Raw genomic sequence first — 15,045 nt, 5'->3', positions numbered from 1 at the left:
AGCTTAAACCCTTTAGACTCTAAGGTATGTCTCCAATCCTCCAGCTTAGCATTAACTCCGCTACGAGTCTCATCGATCAAGACTATATCATCCGCAAAAAGCATACATCACGACACCTCACCTTAAATTTATCGCATCAGTCCATCCATCACCAAGGTAAATAGGAATGGACTAAGAACTGAACATTGATACAACCCCATCATAATTGAGAAGTGCTCTGAGACCCCTCCTACTATCCTTACCCTGGTTTTGGCACCCTTATACATGTCCTTTATTATCCTAATGTACGCCACAAGTACACCTTTAGCCTTCAAACATCTCCATAGTATCTCTCATGGAACTTTATCATAAGTTTTTTTTAGGTCGATGAATACCATATGCAAGTCCCTCTTCCTCTCCCTATACTTCTCCACCAGTCTCCTCATCTCTACCACTCTTTCCCATACTTTTATAGTATGGCTTAAAAACTTGATACCTCTATAGTTATTGCAGCTCTGGATATCCCTCTTGTTTTTGTATAAACGGATCATTATGCTTGACCTCCATTCTTCAGACATCGTTGTCATCTTAAAAATGACATTAAATAACCTGGTCAGCAACTCTAAACCTACTGAGCTCGCACTCTTCCAAAACTCCCCAAGAATCTCATCAGATCCGATCGCTCTTCCCTAGTGCATCCTATGCACAACGCTCTTAACCTCTTCAACCGTAATACTCCTGCAACACCGAAAATCATGATGCCTCCCTATATATTGCAAATCTCCCAACACAATCTCCCTGTCTCTTTCTTCATTCAAGAGTTTATAGAAGTATAACTATCATCTCTGTTTAATGAGGGTCTCCTCTACCAAGACTTTTCCATGCTCATCCTTAATGCACTTTACTTGATCCACATCACGTGCCCTTCTTCCCGTATCCTGGCTAGCCTGAAAAATTTCCTATCCCCGTTTTTCTCTTGTAGTTCAGCATAGAGGCATTCAAAAGTTGTTGTTTTTGCCATCGAAACCGCCGACTTTGTCTCTTTCCTCACTATTTTGTAAAGTTCCCTATTCGCCCACTCCTCCACCTCATCTTTTCTTTCTATCAACTTTGCATACGCCATCTTCTTTGCTTCTATCTTCCCTTACACTTCTCCCTTCCCCACTAGTCCCCTCGATGCCGACTACGACTACCTATCGAGACTCCCAACACTTCCCTTACTACAACCCTAATACAACTAGCCATCCTATCCCACGTACTGTTTGCATCCCACTACTATCCCAGACCCCTATATTCTTTAATTTCTCTCCCATATCCAGGGCGCTAGCCGTGTTTAAACTCCCTCATCTGATCCTAGGTCGGTCATCCCTGACCTTTTTCTTCCTCGTCATCTTGATCCCTAAATCCATCATCAAGAGCTTATGTCGAGTCGTAAGGTTGGAAATCGCTATAACCTTACAATCTTTGCACAGACCTTTATCATCTTTTCTAAGGAGTAAAAAATCTATCTGAGTCTTAGCCACCGAACTATGGAAGGTTACCAAGTGGTCTTTCTTCTTTGGGAAACTCGAATTGGCTATCACCAGCCCAAAAGCTCTTGCAAAATCCAATAGTGAAACTCCTCCTCCATTTCTGTCCTCGAAGCCAAAGCCTCCATGCACATCAGCATACCCTCCCAAAATAGATTCGATGTGTCCATTTAAATCCCTCCCACGAAAAGCTTCTTAGTAGGTGGTATACCTCCCACTAACTCGTCCAAATCCTCCCAAAATGCCTCTTATCCTCCTCGTCTAAGCCCGCTTACGGCGCATAAGCACTAATAATGTTCAACGTGATCTCTTCAACGACCACCTTAATCGACATCATCCTATCAGTGACTCTTCTAAACTCCACCACCTGATCCATTAAATTATTGTAGACTAAAATGCCTATCCCATTCCTATATTTCGATCTATCAGAGAACCAAAGATTATATCCGTCTACCTCCTTTGCTTTAGAACCTACCCATTTGGTCTCTTAGACATAAGCTATATTAATCTTCCTCTTCTTTAGAATCTTAACTAGTTCTATGGATTTTTCCGTCAACGTCCCAATGTTCTAACAACCTACTCTCAGTCTAGACGTTCCTTTCACCCATTTATCCCTCTTTACTCTCATTCCTGTCCTCGTCCCCGAGCGAGAACATGATCCTAGTCTACCATCACTATTCAAAGCCACGAAAATACGTATGAACGAATGAATTATTCAAAGATATAAAGTCAGCAAAATGTAACTACAACTATTTGATCAAAGAATAGATATAACTACAGTAGCAGTTAAATAATACAAACAAATGCAGATGCAGATGTCAAAGCCACTAAAAGATATGAAATACAAAGTGATAAACTGAGAACCAATTAGTCTAGAGAATACAAGCAACGAGATAGTACTTGACAATATAAGATGTAGAATGGAGATAACACGCACAAACTAATAGGCAGAAAGCAAGAACAGTAAGCAATTGATAAAGCAATGATAGTAACAATATGGTAAGGGACACCAATAAGCAGTTCAAGAAAGAAAGGAAAGGAAAGATCTAACCTATCCCGAAGAAAGAGTCCAACCGAAGGAGACCGGGGAAGAGTCTAAACGAAAAATTTGAATGTTGCCAGAATCTATATATTTTTATATTTTATTTCTCTGTTATTTTAGATTTTCTCCATTGATTTAGGTTTTTTTGTTGATTTAGTTTTTATCTAATGATTTTGGATTTCTCTATTTATTTAGATTTTTGGATACTTTTTTTCAAATGGAAACTACAACTACTCAAAAAGAGGTGGAGCCAGTGGAGGTAACCAACAAAGTATCTCCAACTACTTTGCTGGAACCTGAGCTTGATGGTGATAAAACTCGTGATATTACTCCTAATCATGCTAAAAAGTGGAAACAAACAACTCTTTGCGACCATGATCGTAGCCTTGTGAGTAGTGATAGAAGAACATCCGGCGTTTGGAAATACTATACTGAATATCTTGATAAATGGGGTAAGATAAAGGCAAAATGTAACTACTGTACTAGTAACTTTGCTTCTGAAAGTACGAATGGGACCTCAACACTATGGAGACATTTAAATGAGGTTTGTCCTAATTCCTGTTTTAGAATTATTGACAGAAATCAATCAAGAATCAAGATAGTTAAAAAAGGGGAACAAGCATATAGTACATATATTATAGAAAAGGTTGTGATTAACGTTAATGAGATTAGGAGATCCATTGCTTAGTTTGTCATTATTGACGAACAACCTTTTAAAGTTGTTAAAGGGGAAGGTTTTAGGAGATTAATGGCAGTTGCTTTGTGTAATTTTCAATTACCTTCTCGCTTGACTGTTTCTAGACAATGCTTGAAAATATATAAAGAAGAGATAGAAAAGCTTAAAAAGCTTATTCATAATCAACGTGTATGTGTTATTAGTGATACGTGGACATCACTTCAAAATCTAACTTATATGGTTGTCACTGCCCATTGGATAGATGATAAGTGAAATCTGAAAAAGAAAATTCTCAACTTTTTTCAAACATCAGATCATAAGGGTGAAACAATTGCTAAGGGGATTAAGGCATGCTTATTTGATTGGGAAATTGATAACATATTCACGGTGACCTTAGATAATGCAACTGCTAATGATTCTACAATTAAACACTTGAAGAGAAGAATTGAGGATTAAAAAGGAGGCATCTTAGGAAATGAGTTCTTACATGTTAGATGTAATGCTCATATTCTAAATTTAATCGTGAAAGAAAGACTCGGTGAACAAAATAAGTCTATTTCTTAGGTAAAAAATGTTATCAAATATGTTAAGTCCTCAGCTGGAAGGTTTGATTCCTTTAAGTCATTTGTTGAGAAGGTTAAGATTGACACTCATAGTCTTTTCACTTTAGATATTGAGACTAGGTGGAACTCCACATATATGATGGTAGATACAACTATAAAATTTGAAAGGGCATTTTCAAGAATGTATGATGATGATCACAAGTACCTCAAGTATTGTTTAGAAACAAATGATGTGGGAGGGCATCCATCGATAGATGATTGGAAGAATGTTAAAGTTTTTATTAAGTTCCTTGAGATTTTCTACTAGGTAACTTTGAAATTCTCAGGAACTTCATATGTTCCTTCCAAGAGATCTTTAATCTTCAAAAGATAATTTGCAAATATGTTCGTAGTGAAGATTCTATTTTGAGTGGCATGGCTAAAAAGATGGAGCTTAAATTTAACAACTACTGGGGTACTTTTAAAAGTATGAACAAGTTATTATTCATTGTTGTTTTGAATCCTCGATACAAGTTGAAATATGTGGAATATCTGTTTAAAAACTCTTATGGTTGTTTGGTGGGAGTCGAAAAATCAAAAAAGGTGATGGATACTTTGAGTCACTTGTATGATTACTACATAAATTCTTTTTGTGGGACTCATATTGATACAATTGATGGTCAAACAAGCTTGAATGATGAAATTGATATCATGCATAGTGACGAGATGTGGCAATCACAATGGGAGAAATATTTGGCAGATGAAGACAATACTGAAAATAAATCAGAACTTGAGAAGTACTTGGTAGATGATTTGGAAAAGACCAAAGAGTTAGATATTTTGGCTTGGTGGAAAGTTTCTTCGGCTAGATATCCAATTATTTCTAGGATGGCAAGAGATGTTCTTTCTATTCCTATTTCTACTGTTGCTTCTGAATCAGCTTTTAGCACCGGTGATTGAATTCTTGACTCTTATCGAAGTTCTTTATCTCCAAAAATAGTAGAAATTCTTATTTGTACTCAAAAATGGTTAAGATCAACTTCCAAAGAATGCAAGCTTGAAGAACTTTTAGAAGAAATTCAGAAACTTGAGATAGTTGAAAAAGGTAAATTTACACATTTAACTCTTTATGAATATGTCTTTTATATTTTCAAAAGTTTTAACGTCTACTTTGTTAAACTTTCTTATTTCTTTTTTCAGAATATGCTAGCACAACCTTGAGCATTGATTAGTTTGGATGTTGCAATTGAAATTCGTAGTGCAACTGTTTTGCTCTTTGATAGTTAATTTTCAGGTTTTTGTTGCTGCTTCACCTGAAGTACTTTTGGATTATGTTATTGACTTATTTTGTGTATTTAATCACACTTTTATGCAAGCAATTAAGTGATCTTTATTTGGTGACAGTTGGGTATATGGTTCTTTTGTGTTGAATGTTGATCATTCGGAGGACTGTTTAAAAACCTTGTTATTTTTCTCAACTTGATTAATGAAAAAATAATGTATATAATTAACCTTTTATAGGCTAGCCTTCTTAATTTTGTTGTTGTGGAGGTTGTACTACTATGAAGTAGATGTTATCTTCCTCGTGGTGGAAATTTTGTAATTTCTTTTGAGGCTATTTTTGCATATACTGCTATGTTGATCCGTGCTTTCAATTTTCTTTCAAATAGTTTCATCTTGGAGAAAGGTAAAGTAACAAGTTTTCTATTGGCCACGGCTGAAATGCTTCAATTACTTCATGTAATAGTGAAAAAAATGATGCTTTTTGAAGGACTTCTTTTTGTTCTAGTAGTTCCTCTTCTCAGATTCGGTATCGAACTTGGATAGTCAAAATAGGCTGTCAATTCTTTATTTTTGAAGTCATTTCCTTCATGGACCGTAGGAGTTGAACAATCCACCAACTTATGGATTTATGTTGCTGATATTTTATCCTTTTTAGAGCTTATCATTTTAGCTTATATTCTTTACAAGAACATCAGACATAGTTTCGGTTAGGACATATTCAAGTTTGTTATTATTGAAACCATATTTGCTTCTCTCTTATAGCTCTAACTTGGATTTTAGATGGTAAATTATTTAACTTATATACTTTTCTTCTGTCCTCACTATCTCTGAACGAGTTCAGGTATCTTTGAAGATTAATGACAGTTATTTTGAAATTCTATTGATTTGCATTATGAAGGTAGTAAATAAGTTTGTCAATTTTTTTGCATTATAAAATATATTATTTCAACTCGTAAAAAATAAATCAAACGGATAAAACCGATAAAATTGATAAAACCGAAATCGATAAAATTTATACTATAATGATTTGGTTTGGTTTGGTTTGAATATTAAAAAAAATTATCTTAATTGATTTGGTTTAGTTTTAGCCAAAAACTGAGTCAAACCGGACCATGAACACCCCTAATAGTAAGCAAAAGAGACTATTGAGCAATTTCCGACAATACTATCAGATAATGTCATCGAGAAAGTTATACCTTTGAGAGCTATTATTACAACTCGTCTAAAAATATCCTTCATCGTTTATGGTTCAAAGATATCCCTACTAAGACATTTTAATCTAAAAATACTCTCAACCCAAATTTAATTGAATTAAATATTTTACTAATTAGTTAATTCTTTTATTTATTTTAAAAGATAATAATTTTTTATTTATTCGAATTCTTAATATTAGCTCATCCCAAAATATTTAAATTTAAATGTTTAAGCCTAACGTAAATAAAATATAGAATTTATTGTGCAACAAGTGAAAGGTATTTTTAGACTAAAAAATAGAAAGATGATATTTTTAAGTCATTTTCAATATATTAAGGGTATTCTAGGCCCTTTTCCCTAATAATAATAATGCGCGCATTAATTTTGTATATTTATAATACCTTATTTGGTACACTTTTTCATCTTATATTAGTTATACACTATATTTTTAGACACTCCACCAAACGACCCCTTAGTCTTCACTCCCACATACTTTTACCAATATAAAAGTTGTGCATATAAATATATCTTAATATTTCTCTGTTTATATTATAGGAATACAATTAAAAAAATTAAAATTAAGAAAAATGCACTAACATAATAAGTATTACACAGTAACAAACTAAAAAAATATACTTTCTCTATTCTAATTTATTTGTCTAATTTAAATTAAATATGTAAAATAAGTATTCTGGTCACGAAAATGTCAATTAAGTTAGTAAAATGATACTTCTAAAATGAAAGGAAGAGTAACATGAAATTGGGCTTGTTCGAACGTCACATCCGTGCCAAAAGAGTGATGGCCTACACCTTGGTAAATTCATTTTAGATAAAGATAAAAAGTTTCATTTTATTTTATGTAACAATTCTTTTAATGTGATGACGTTATTATTTTTTCATTCCATAATGACTCTATTTCATATCATATATTTTTTTTATAAATTTATCATTTAAAATTTTAATATATGATATTATATAATAATTGATAAAATTACACCGAAAATTTTAATGCACCAAACTTCCCTTTATATAATAATAAAAAATAATATAATTTATTCAACTATTATATTTATTAAAATAACACAATAAAAAAGTGTTAGGCACAATAGTGGCACTTTACTCTCTGAGATCCGGCGTGCACTCTCTCTCTTTCCCAGTGGTAAGATAGAGTAAAAAATGCACCGTTAGGAGACTCTTTTTAGGTCCCCTCTCTCATCACTCTTCAACAAGAGACAAAAACAAACACAAATCTTTAATGAAAGCTAAATCTATAACAAAAAACAGTTAAACCAAGACAAAAAACGTTTCAGTTTTTGTTGTGAGTTATGGTGGAAAAGGGCATAATCGACATTCCTCATTATTCTCTTACCTGCCTTTTCTTTTCCTCCTAATTTTGTTGATTCAATTGACGGCGGAAGCAGCAGCAGCAGCGGTGGTTTCTCGGTGAACCACCACCTTTCAAATGCCGGATTAGTACTTTTTGCTTTCACGGCCTTGGCCGCCGTTATCTACTTTAAAAAATTCAAAAATAACCGGCTGAATTTTTCAAAGCTAAAAGGAAATTGCCTTATCACAGTTTTTACGTTTTTCTTACTCATTGAAATTTTTTCAAAGAGTATAGTAATTTGTTTGTAAATGAAAGCTCTCAAACGAAGTCAGACTTCGTCGTCTTCAAATTTACCTTCACCGTCTTCATCTTCACCATCGTCGTCGACGGTGGCGGCGTCATCTTCATCCTCGTGGATTCATTTGAGATCAGTTCTATTTGTTGTTTCGTCCTCTTCACCAGCTTACTGTTCTTCATCTGATCGGTGAGTCTTTCTTCTCTTTCACTTTCTCAGTTATTCTTCGATCTGCTTCTCAGTTATACCTATCACAGTAGTTTCTCGATTGAGCTAGCATTTCAGTTAAATTTAGTGTATTACTCTCAGATCTCGATCTTGTGCTCTTTGTTTATTTTATTTTGTTTTGCCTAGGCTATTTCAAAGTGTAAAAGTTGGATATTCTTCCAAATTATTTGCTCAATCCACGTGTCCTCTATATGTATGTAGTGTTAGTCGATAGATTGATTATCTTTGTCTGTAATTTTGATTTTCGTGATTGTTGTATTTGTTTTCAATTTGGGTATCTTCTTAGGATTTTGGTTTGAACAGGTCATAATGCTACATCTTGATATATATCAAAGGTTGCTAATTTACATTTAATCTCTATTTCAATTGTTTTAAGTTGTGATAAGGTGGTGATAGTTTTTTATTTGATTGTTTGCTGGCTGTAGTCTATATATTTTAGCTTATTTATCTGACAAAAAAATATGAAGGCTAATAGCTTTTTGGCCTCTTGCTGCTATCTTGTTTTTCCTTTTCTCCTCTTTGGGTGATGCAACCAGGACTGACTGTACAATTTTTAAGTTCAGAAAATCATAGTACTATTCGCTTCTGAGGTTAATTCAGTGGCAAAAGAATACAAAACATGGTACTATTTGCTGTTGATTTTTGAAATTCTTTTTGTGGATGCTCTCATGTTATTCTTGCTTCTTGGTAGGTTCTAGTTTCTTTTTGAGACCACTTTTGTACTTCCAATCCTTTTAGGCATCGCGAGGATAATTACTTGGTATACTGATTGCCCTTTTTTTCATTTCCTCTGGATTAAATAGGCTCTTTCGGAATTGAGAGGTGATTCTACCTTATGAAGCACTTTTTATTTCTCTGATTTGTTATTTATGGGATCTTCTTGGACTGTTTCTTTTCGCGTGAGGTACCATTTGGTAAGCGTTTAGCCGAATCTGATGCTTTAGGATAAAGGCATAAATGTTCTTATTTCCAATCTATACTGGCATAAATCCCAAGTACTTAGGCATACAAAGCAAACTAGAATGATCTGCCAGTAATGGCTTGTTGGCCTCTGTTGTTTGAACTGCATGACTAAACTTCTTACCTTGCCGTTTCAGACAGAAGATTGCTTATCCCCTCTTATAATGTTACCTGCAAAATTGTCCCTTATAGTTGGTTGTTAAGATACTGTGAATCTGTTTTCACAAAGTTCCATGGAATCAAGTAAATGATGGTTTACGGAAAAAAAAGAATCTTTTGCCAAATTTTATTTGGAGATAATTGCAATGCTTGTGCTAGGATATTTGATTTAAAAGATTTATGACGTGAACGGTGGGAGGTCACAGAGAATTGACCTATTCATAAATTGTATGGGGCGAAGTGTTGGCCAGTCAAAAGAACTCCTATGTTCAGAAGATACAAGTCGCGGAAATGAGGATGTTGAGATGGATGTGTGGGCACAATAAGAGCGATAAGATTAGGAATGAGTATATTCGGGACAAGGTGGGAGTGACCTCCGTAGTGGACAAGATGAGGGAAGCAAGACTAAGATGGTTTGGACATGTGAAAAAGAGATGCGCAAATGCCCAGTGAGGAGGTGCAAGAGGTTGGATATAGCGGGTACGAGGAGAGGTAGAGATAGGTTGAAAAAGTATTGGAGAGAGGTGATTAGACAAGACATGGTGCAACTCCATATTATCGAGGGGTTTAGCCATTTTCTTATAGTGTTTTGCTTTTAATTCCACCATTACTTGTTGTTGACTGTGTTTAGGTTATCACATTATTTTGTAGTTGTTACTGTTTCATTATTAGTTGCTTTGTTTCTCCACTGTCGTTTTCTTTTTTTTCATTATTTTGATATGTTATACTCGAGCTGAGGGTCCTCCGGAAGCAGTCTCCTTATCTCCATAAGATAGGGGTATGGTCTGTGTACCCTCCCCAGACTCCACATGTGGGATTTCACTGGGTATGTTGTTGTTGTATAGAGTGATCCTATGATTGATACAGGATATAGACTATGTCATTTATTCTAGTCTATTTCTGGAAAAAAATAGACGGACATCTACTAATTGTAAAATCACACCAGTCAAAGATAATACCTATGCAGAAGCATACTGAGAGGTTAAGTTGTCCCTATGTATAAGCTCAGTAAATTAATCGAATACATCATTGTTGAGCCCTTTGTTTCCTGCTACTCCTCTATTTTCAACTTGTTCAGCCTCAGCTTCTGGATAAAATTGTTGAAATGGATTGTATCTGTAAATCTTTGTAATATTCTCAAGTTGATCTTTTTCATACTCAGTTGCTCGGCTATGTGGATAAAGGCGGAATTGGGCTAATCTGCTAATCACCGGTGTACCACAACTCAAACTTTTGTCAGATAAATTTCAAGTCTGCATAATTTAATTTTGTAGAGCTTGCTTATTCCTTAGGCATCTTACTTATTTTGTAATTAATTCTGATAATGTTAATCTTCATTTTTGGGTTGGGTATCCCTTACTTCAAATAATGCACCGAGAAGATGAGAAAATAATTTGTATAAGCTTATCAGATGTAATGATTGTGAATTTGTGGTCCTTGAATTTCCTTTGGATCTGTGTTAGCACTGGTGAACAATTTTTCCGTGTCACCTTTATGTTTTTCCTTTTTATTGCTGGATTGTTGAAGTTGGGAAATTTTTAGTGATGCTGAATGTCTGTTTTATTAGATGGTAATTTGGTCTGCTAATGTAGTTACCTTTACCTGTAGCTGTCACTTACCAAAATGTTTAATTATGGTTGTTTCATTTCAGAGCTCATCTCAAATCACCATGGTCTCGTAGAAAGAGAAAACATGTCCTTGCACCCCTGCGGTGGAGAAGCTTTTTTACACCCGATGGAAAACTTCGTAATGGAGGAGTTAAATTTCTAAAGAAAGTTCGAAGCGGAGTGAGTTCCTGCACCTTGATAATTTTTGAGAATTGCGTTTTCCATGTATTCATTAATTTTACATATTAAAACTTTTAGGGGTCGTTTGGTAGGGTGTAAAGAATAATGCTAAATAGAGTGTATTAGTAATGCTTGCATTATTTCTTACGTATTGTTTGGTTTAATGTATTAAAAATAACATGCATTGCATAATTTTTTTTAAAAATTTGTATTTACAATGATACCCTTCACAAATATGGTGGAAAAGATGTAAAAAAATGTTATGAGAGGCAATTGGGTCTTTAACCATGCTAATACATGTAAATCCCCTTGCATTACTAATATCATGGATTTTCATGTATTAGTAACACACTCTTTAATACACAATAGAGTGTGTAACCAATGCAAGCATTAATTATATATATGTTGAAAAAGTGTACCAAACAAAGTACTACTAATACACAAAGCTAATGCATGCATTATTTCTTCTAATACACTCTATCAAATGACCCCTTAATGTTTGTTTGAAAGTGTGAAAGGGAAGGGAAGCAAAATGGTGGTTTTGTTTACTGTACTTAGCCTCTCTTATGCAGGGAGTTGATCCTAGCATCAGGGCGGAAGTTTGGCCTTTTCTCCTTGGGGTGTAAGTTTTTCATCCTCTCGTACTAGTTACCATTATTAAGATTGAAATTTGATTCATTCCGCACACTACTTCCCCCTTTCCGCTTTCACTTTTGTGTGCCAATTTAATTTGCTGAACTTTCCAAGGGAGATGATGGAATTCCATTGTCCAGATAGATGACATTAAACTTTCTTCCAGGTCTGTGAATTAATTCGTTCCATAATGAGTGAGACCAGTACTGTAGTTATTCTACTGGATCTTTTAAATGTATCCTCTTATGAACCTGTTTTTATATATTGTAGGGTCCCTGTTTTCTATTGATCTGTTCTGTTAGGGTTGTCTGGTCACTAAGTCTGAAAATAAATTCGTTCATTGGTGATTTAGTGGGTTCTTTGTTTCTTATGTTGGTGGAGTGATGGGCAGGCAATGTTTTTGGAGGGTCTGCGGTTGTCTAATTACTTAATGTGTCAATTTTTATGCTGGTGAAGGCTTGGGTCAGGGCTGATAATTATTCCTTGTGTCTCTGCAGCTATGAATTGGACAGTTCCAAAAAAGAAAGAGATACTATAAGAAAAAAGAACAGGTAATGCTTCCAAAATCATCGGCTCCACCTTGACAAAGGTGTTATATATGAAAATCTTTTTAATCTCTGCTTTTCAGTTGACAAGTCATAATCACCTTTCTATTATTAGTAGTTCCAATTTATTTTTTGACTCTCATAGTTCATACTCCTTAATGGTGCATAAATATGTGAATGCAGAAAGGAATATGCGACACTTCGGAGGAAGTGCTGCCAACTACTGAGACACAATAGTGAAACCTTTAAAATGAAAGTGACGGGAGGAACTAGAGACAACGGAGACAGTGGAAATCTCATGGAAGGGATGGATTTCCCCGATTATGAAGATGTTGTCAGTGCCCTGGAATCTCTCTCTAGTGGGGACAGGAGCCCATTTGTTGAGGATTCAGACAAGCACGGCAATATAATGTTGGATGAATTTTCTAGTTCCAAACGAGCCATGGAGCCAAATGATGTCTCTGACTCTGAGTCGTCCGATTCTGATTCCTCTGCAGATCATGATGTGAGTCATAGTTTCCTCTCTATGAGAAGCATGTATGATACAGCCGAAGTGCATTCCAAGGAGGACTCTTCTCCTTCAAAGACAGAAGTCCAGCCGGAGCCCTGCAATGCAGAAGATTTTGCTACATGGCAACGAATAATTCGGGTTGATGCAGTTCGTGCTAATGAAGAATGGATAGCATATTCCACACCTCAGGCTGGAGTAGTATCAGATGGCCGGGCACGCTGCTCAGCGCAGGCTGTTGGATTGAAGGACTATGATCACCTAGAGCCCTCAAGGATCTTCCATGCTGCTCGGTTAGTTGCCATCCTTGAGGCCTATGCGCTTTATGACCCTGAAATTGGCTATTGCCAGGGAATGAGTGATTTGCTTTCACCAATAATTACTGTGATGACAGAGGACCATGAAGCTTTTTGGTGCTTCGTTGGTTTCATGAAGAAGGCTCGACATAACTTCAGGCTTGATGAGGTTGGAATTAGGAGGCAACTAAAAATTATTTCTAAGATTATCAAACATAAGGATTCACATCTCTATAGGCACTTAGAGAAGCTCCAAGCAGAGGATTGCTTTTTTGTGTACAGGATGGTGGTAGTGCTCTTCAGGAGGGAATTGACTTTTGAACAAACACTCTGCTTATGGGAGGTAATGTGGGCAGATCAGGCCGCTATTAGGGCTGGGATTGGGAAGTCTGCATGGAGTAGGATTAGGCAGCGTGCCCCACCAACAGATGATCTTTTGCTTTATGCAATTGCAGCATCTGTATTACAGAGGAGGAAACAAATCACTGAGAAGTATAGTAGCATGGATGAAATTTTAAGGGAGTGCAATAACATGGCTGGTCATCTTGATGTATGGAAGCTACTAGATGATGCCCATGATTTGGTGGTCACTCTCCATGACAAGATATAGACACCTTTCATATTATGCCTTTCCAAGATTTTATACCACTAATTTATTCTCTTTGCTAAATTCAACATTAGTGAGTCAGTGCTCAAGAAGTCTTCATGTTTTTGTGGTGAGGAAGAACTTTCTACCTGAATAGTGAAAACATTGCTGCTGCTGCTCTTTTTGGGTCAGAGATCGGGATTATCTATAACTCGCCACACTGCCGAGTACAGGCACTGCTATTTGCTCGATTTCAGTGTAGCCATTATTAGAAAGCCTGTGTTCCAGACTGTTCTACCATGCTCAATATATATCTTTTAAGTTTTCATTTTTAATGCTTATAGAGTAAAAGTTATTGTTGCAGAAGCCGAATATATAGAGAGTGATGAAAATCACAATTGCTATATCTAAAGATAGCTAAAAAAATAGTAAATAAGACAACAAAAAAAAGAACATCAGAAATTTACGAGATTCGCAAAAGTTTATTTTTTTTCTTAATTCTTAGACACAACCAACTAATATTTATTTCACTCCAAAAGAATACAAGTGAAATACTACAAGAGAGAAAGAAGATCAAATGTCTTAGAAAATGAGAAAGCTAATGAGAGGTGTGTTACAAATGAATTAAGAGCTACTTATTTATAGGAATGAAATCTTCCTCTTGATGTCATCCATGACATTACTATGGGTTAAAATGTCTAGGTTTATCTTGTGAAACCATTTAATAGTTTAGCAATATTTCAACTACAAATTTCCTATCTTGACTTTTTATACCAAAGAAGAATTATCTTCCTACCAAATCTTCACATTAATTCAACTAGAATTTTATCAATTTTAGCAAATCTCCACCTTGGCGAGATTCTCCATTTTCAACTCTCTCTCAACAACTTTTGATTGTATCTTCAACCTCAATTTTCAATGTTCAACAATGTTAATCAAGTTCAAACAATATTGAAACTTGACCGCAGTCACTACTTTCGTCAACATATCGGCAGGGTTATCCGTAGTCTGAATTTTCTGCACTATGACTCCACCTTCTTCTATGATGTCTCGTACAAAATGATATCGAACGTCAATATGCTTCTTCCTTGCATGATAAACTTGGTTCTTTGCTAAATGAATAGCACTTTGACTATCACAAAATATTGTGATACTTTCTTGTTCAATACCAAGCTCTCTAAGCAACCCTTGAAGCCAAATTGCCTTCTTTGCAGCCTCTGTAAATCGCCATATACTCTGCCTTAGTGAAAGACAAAGCAACTGTTGACTGCAAAGTAGACTTCCAACTAACTGGTGCGTTTGCAATAGTGAAAACATAGCCAGTAGTTGATCTTCGTTTGTCCAAATCACCTGTATAATCTGAGTCACAGTATCCAACAAGATATTGACTATTTTCCTGCTTGAAAACTAAATCGAATATACCGTAGAATCCATTTTACAGCTTGCCAATATTTCTTTCCAGGATTATGCATATA

The 15,045-nt window shown here is 35.3% G+C and overlaps 2 protein-coding genes across 2 annotated transcripts; both read left to right on the top strand.

The window, feature by feature from the left end:
• The first annotated feature begins 2,767 nt into the window (after positions 1 to 2,767).
• Positions 2,768 to 4,728, top strand: LOC129899996 (zinc finger BED domain-containing protein RICESLEEPER 2-like). The gene is made up of 2 exons (XM_055974984.1): positions 2,768 to 3,053; positions 4,097 to 4,728. The coding sequence occupies exons 1-2, from the start codon at positions 2,768 to 2,770 to the stop codon at positions 4,726 to 4,728; spliced, it is 918 nt and encodes a 305-aa protein (XP_055830959.1).
• Positions 4,729 to 7,362: 2,634 nt separating this feature from the next.
• LOC129900374 (rab GTPase-activating protein 22-like) lies at positions 7,363 to 13,926 on the top strand. Its single transcript, XM_055975333.1, has 5 exons — positions 7,363 to 8,057; positions 10,867 to 11,002; positions 11,575 to 11,624; positions 12,133 to 12,186; positions 12,364 to 13,926. Exons 1-5 carry the CDS (start codon positions 7,882 to 7,884, stop codon positions 13,592 to 13,594), a joined length of 1,647 nt encoding a protein of 548 aa, XP_055831308.1. The 5' UTR covers positions 7,363 to 7,881; the 3' UTR covers positions 13,595 to 13,926.
• Positions 13,927 to 15,045: the final 1,119 nt, after the last annotated feature.

This window comes from Solanum dulcamara, chromosome 8 (genome assembly GCF_947179165.1).
Source record: "Solanum dulcamara chromosome 8, daSolDulc1.2, whole genome shotgun sequence".
Lineage (NCBI taxonomy): Eukaryota > Viridiplantae > Streptophyta > Magnoliopsida > Solanales > Solanaceae > Solanum > Solanum dulcamara.
Note: the sequence above shows the minus strand (reverse complement) of the source record. Positions and strands in the feature narration are given on the sequence as shown.

Coding starts and splice junctions, on each gene's coding strand:
- LOC129899996 (XM_055974984.1), top strand. CDS start 2,768: ATGGAAACTACAACTACTCAAAAAGAGGTGGAGCCAGTGGAGGTAACC. Junction 3,054..4,096: donor TAGTAACTTTGCTTCTGAAA/GTACGAATGGGA, acceptor ATTTTCTACTAG/GTAACTTTGAAATTCTCAGG.
- LOC129900374 (XM_055975333.1), top strand. CDS start 7,882: ATGAAAGCTCTCAAACGAAGTCAGACTTCGTCGTCTTCAAATTTACCT. Junction 8,058..10,866: donor TACTGTTCTTCATCTGATCG/GTGAGTCTTTCT, acceptor GTTTCATTTCAG/AGCTCATCTCAAATCACCAT. Junction 12,187..12,363: donor ACTATAAGAAAAAAGAACAG/GTAATGCTTCCA, acceptor ATGTGAATGCAG/AAAGGAATATGCGACACTTC.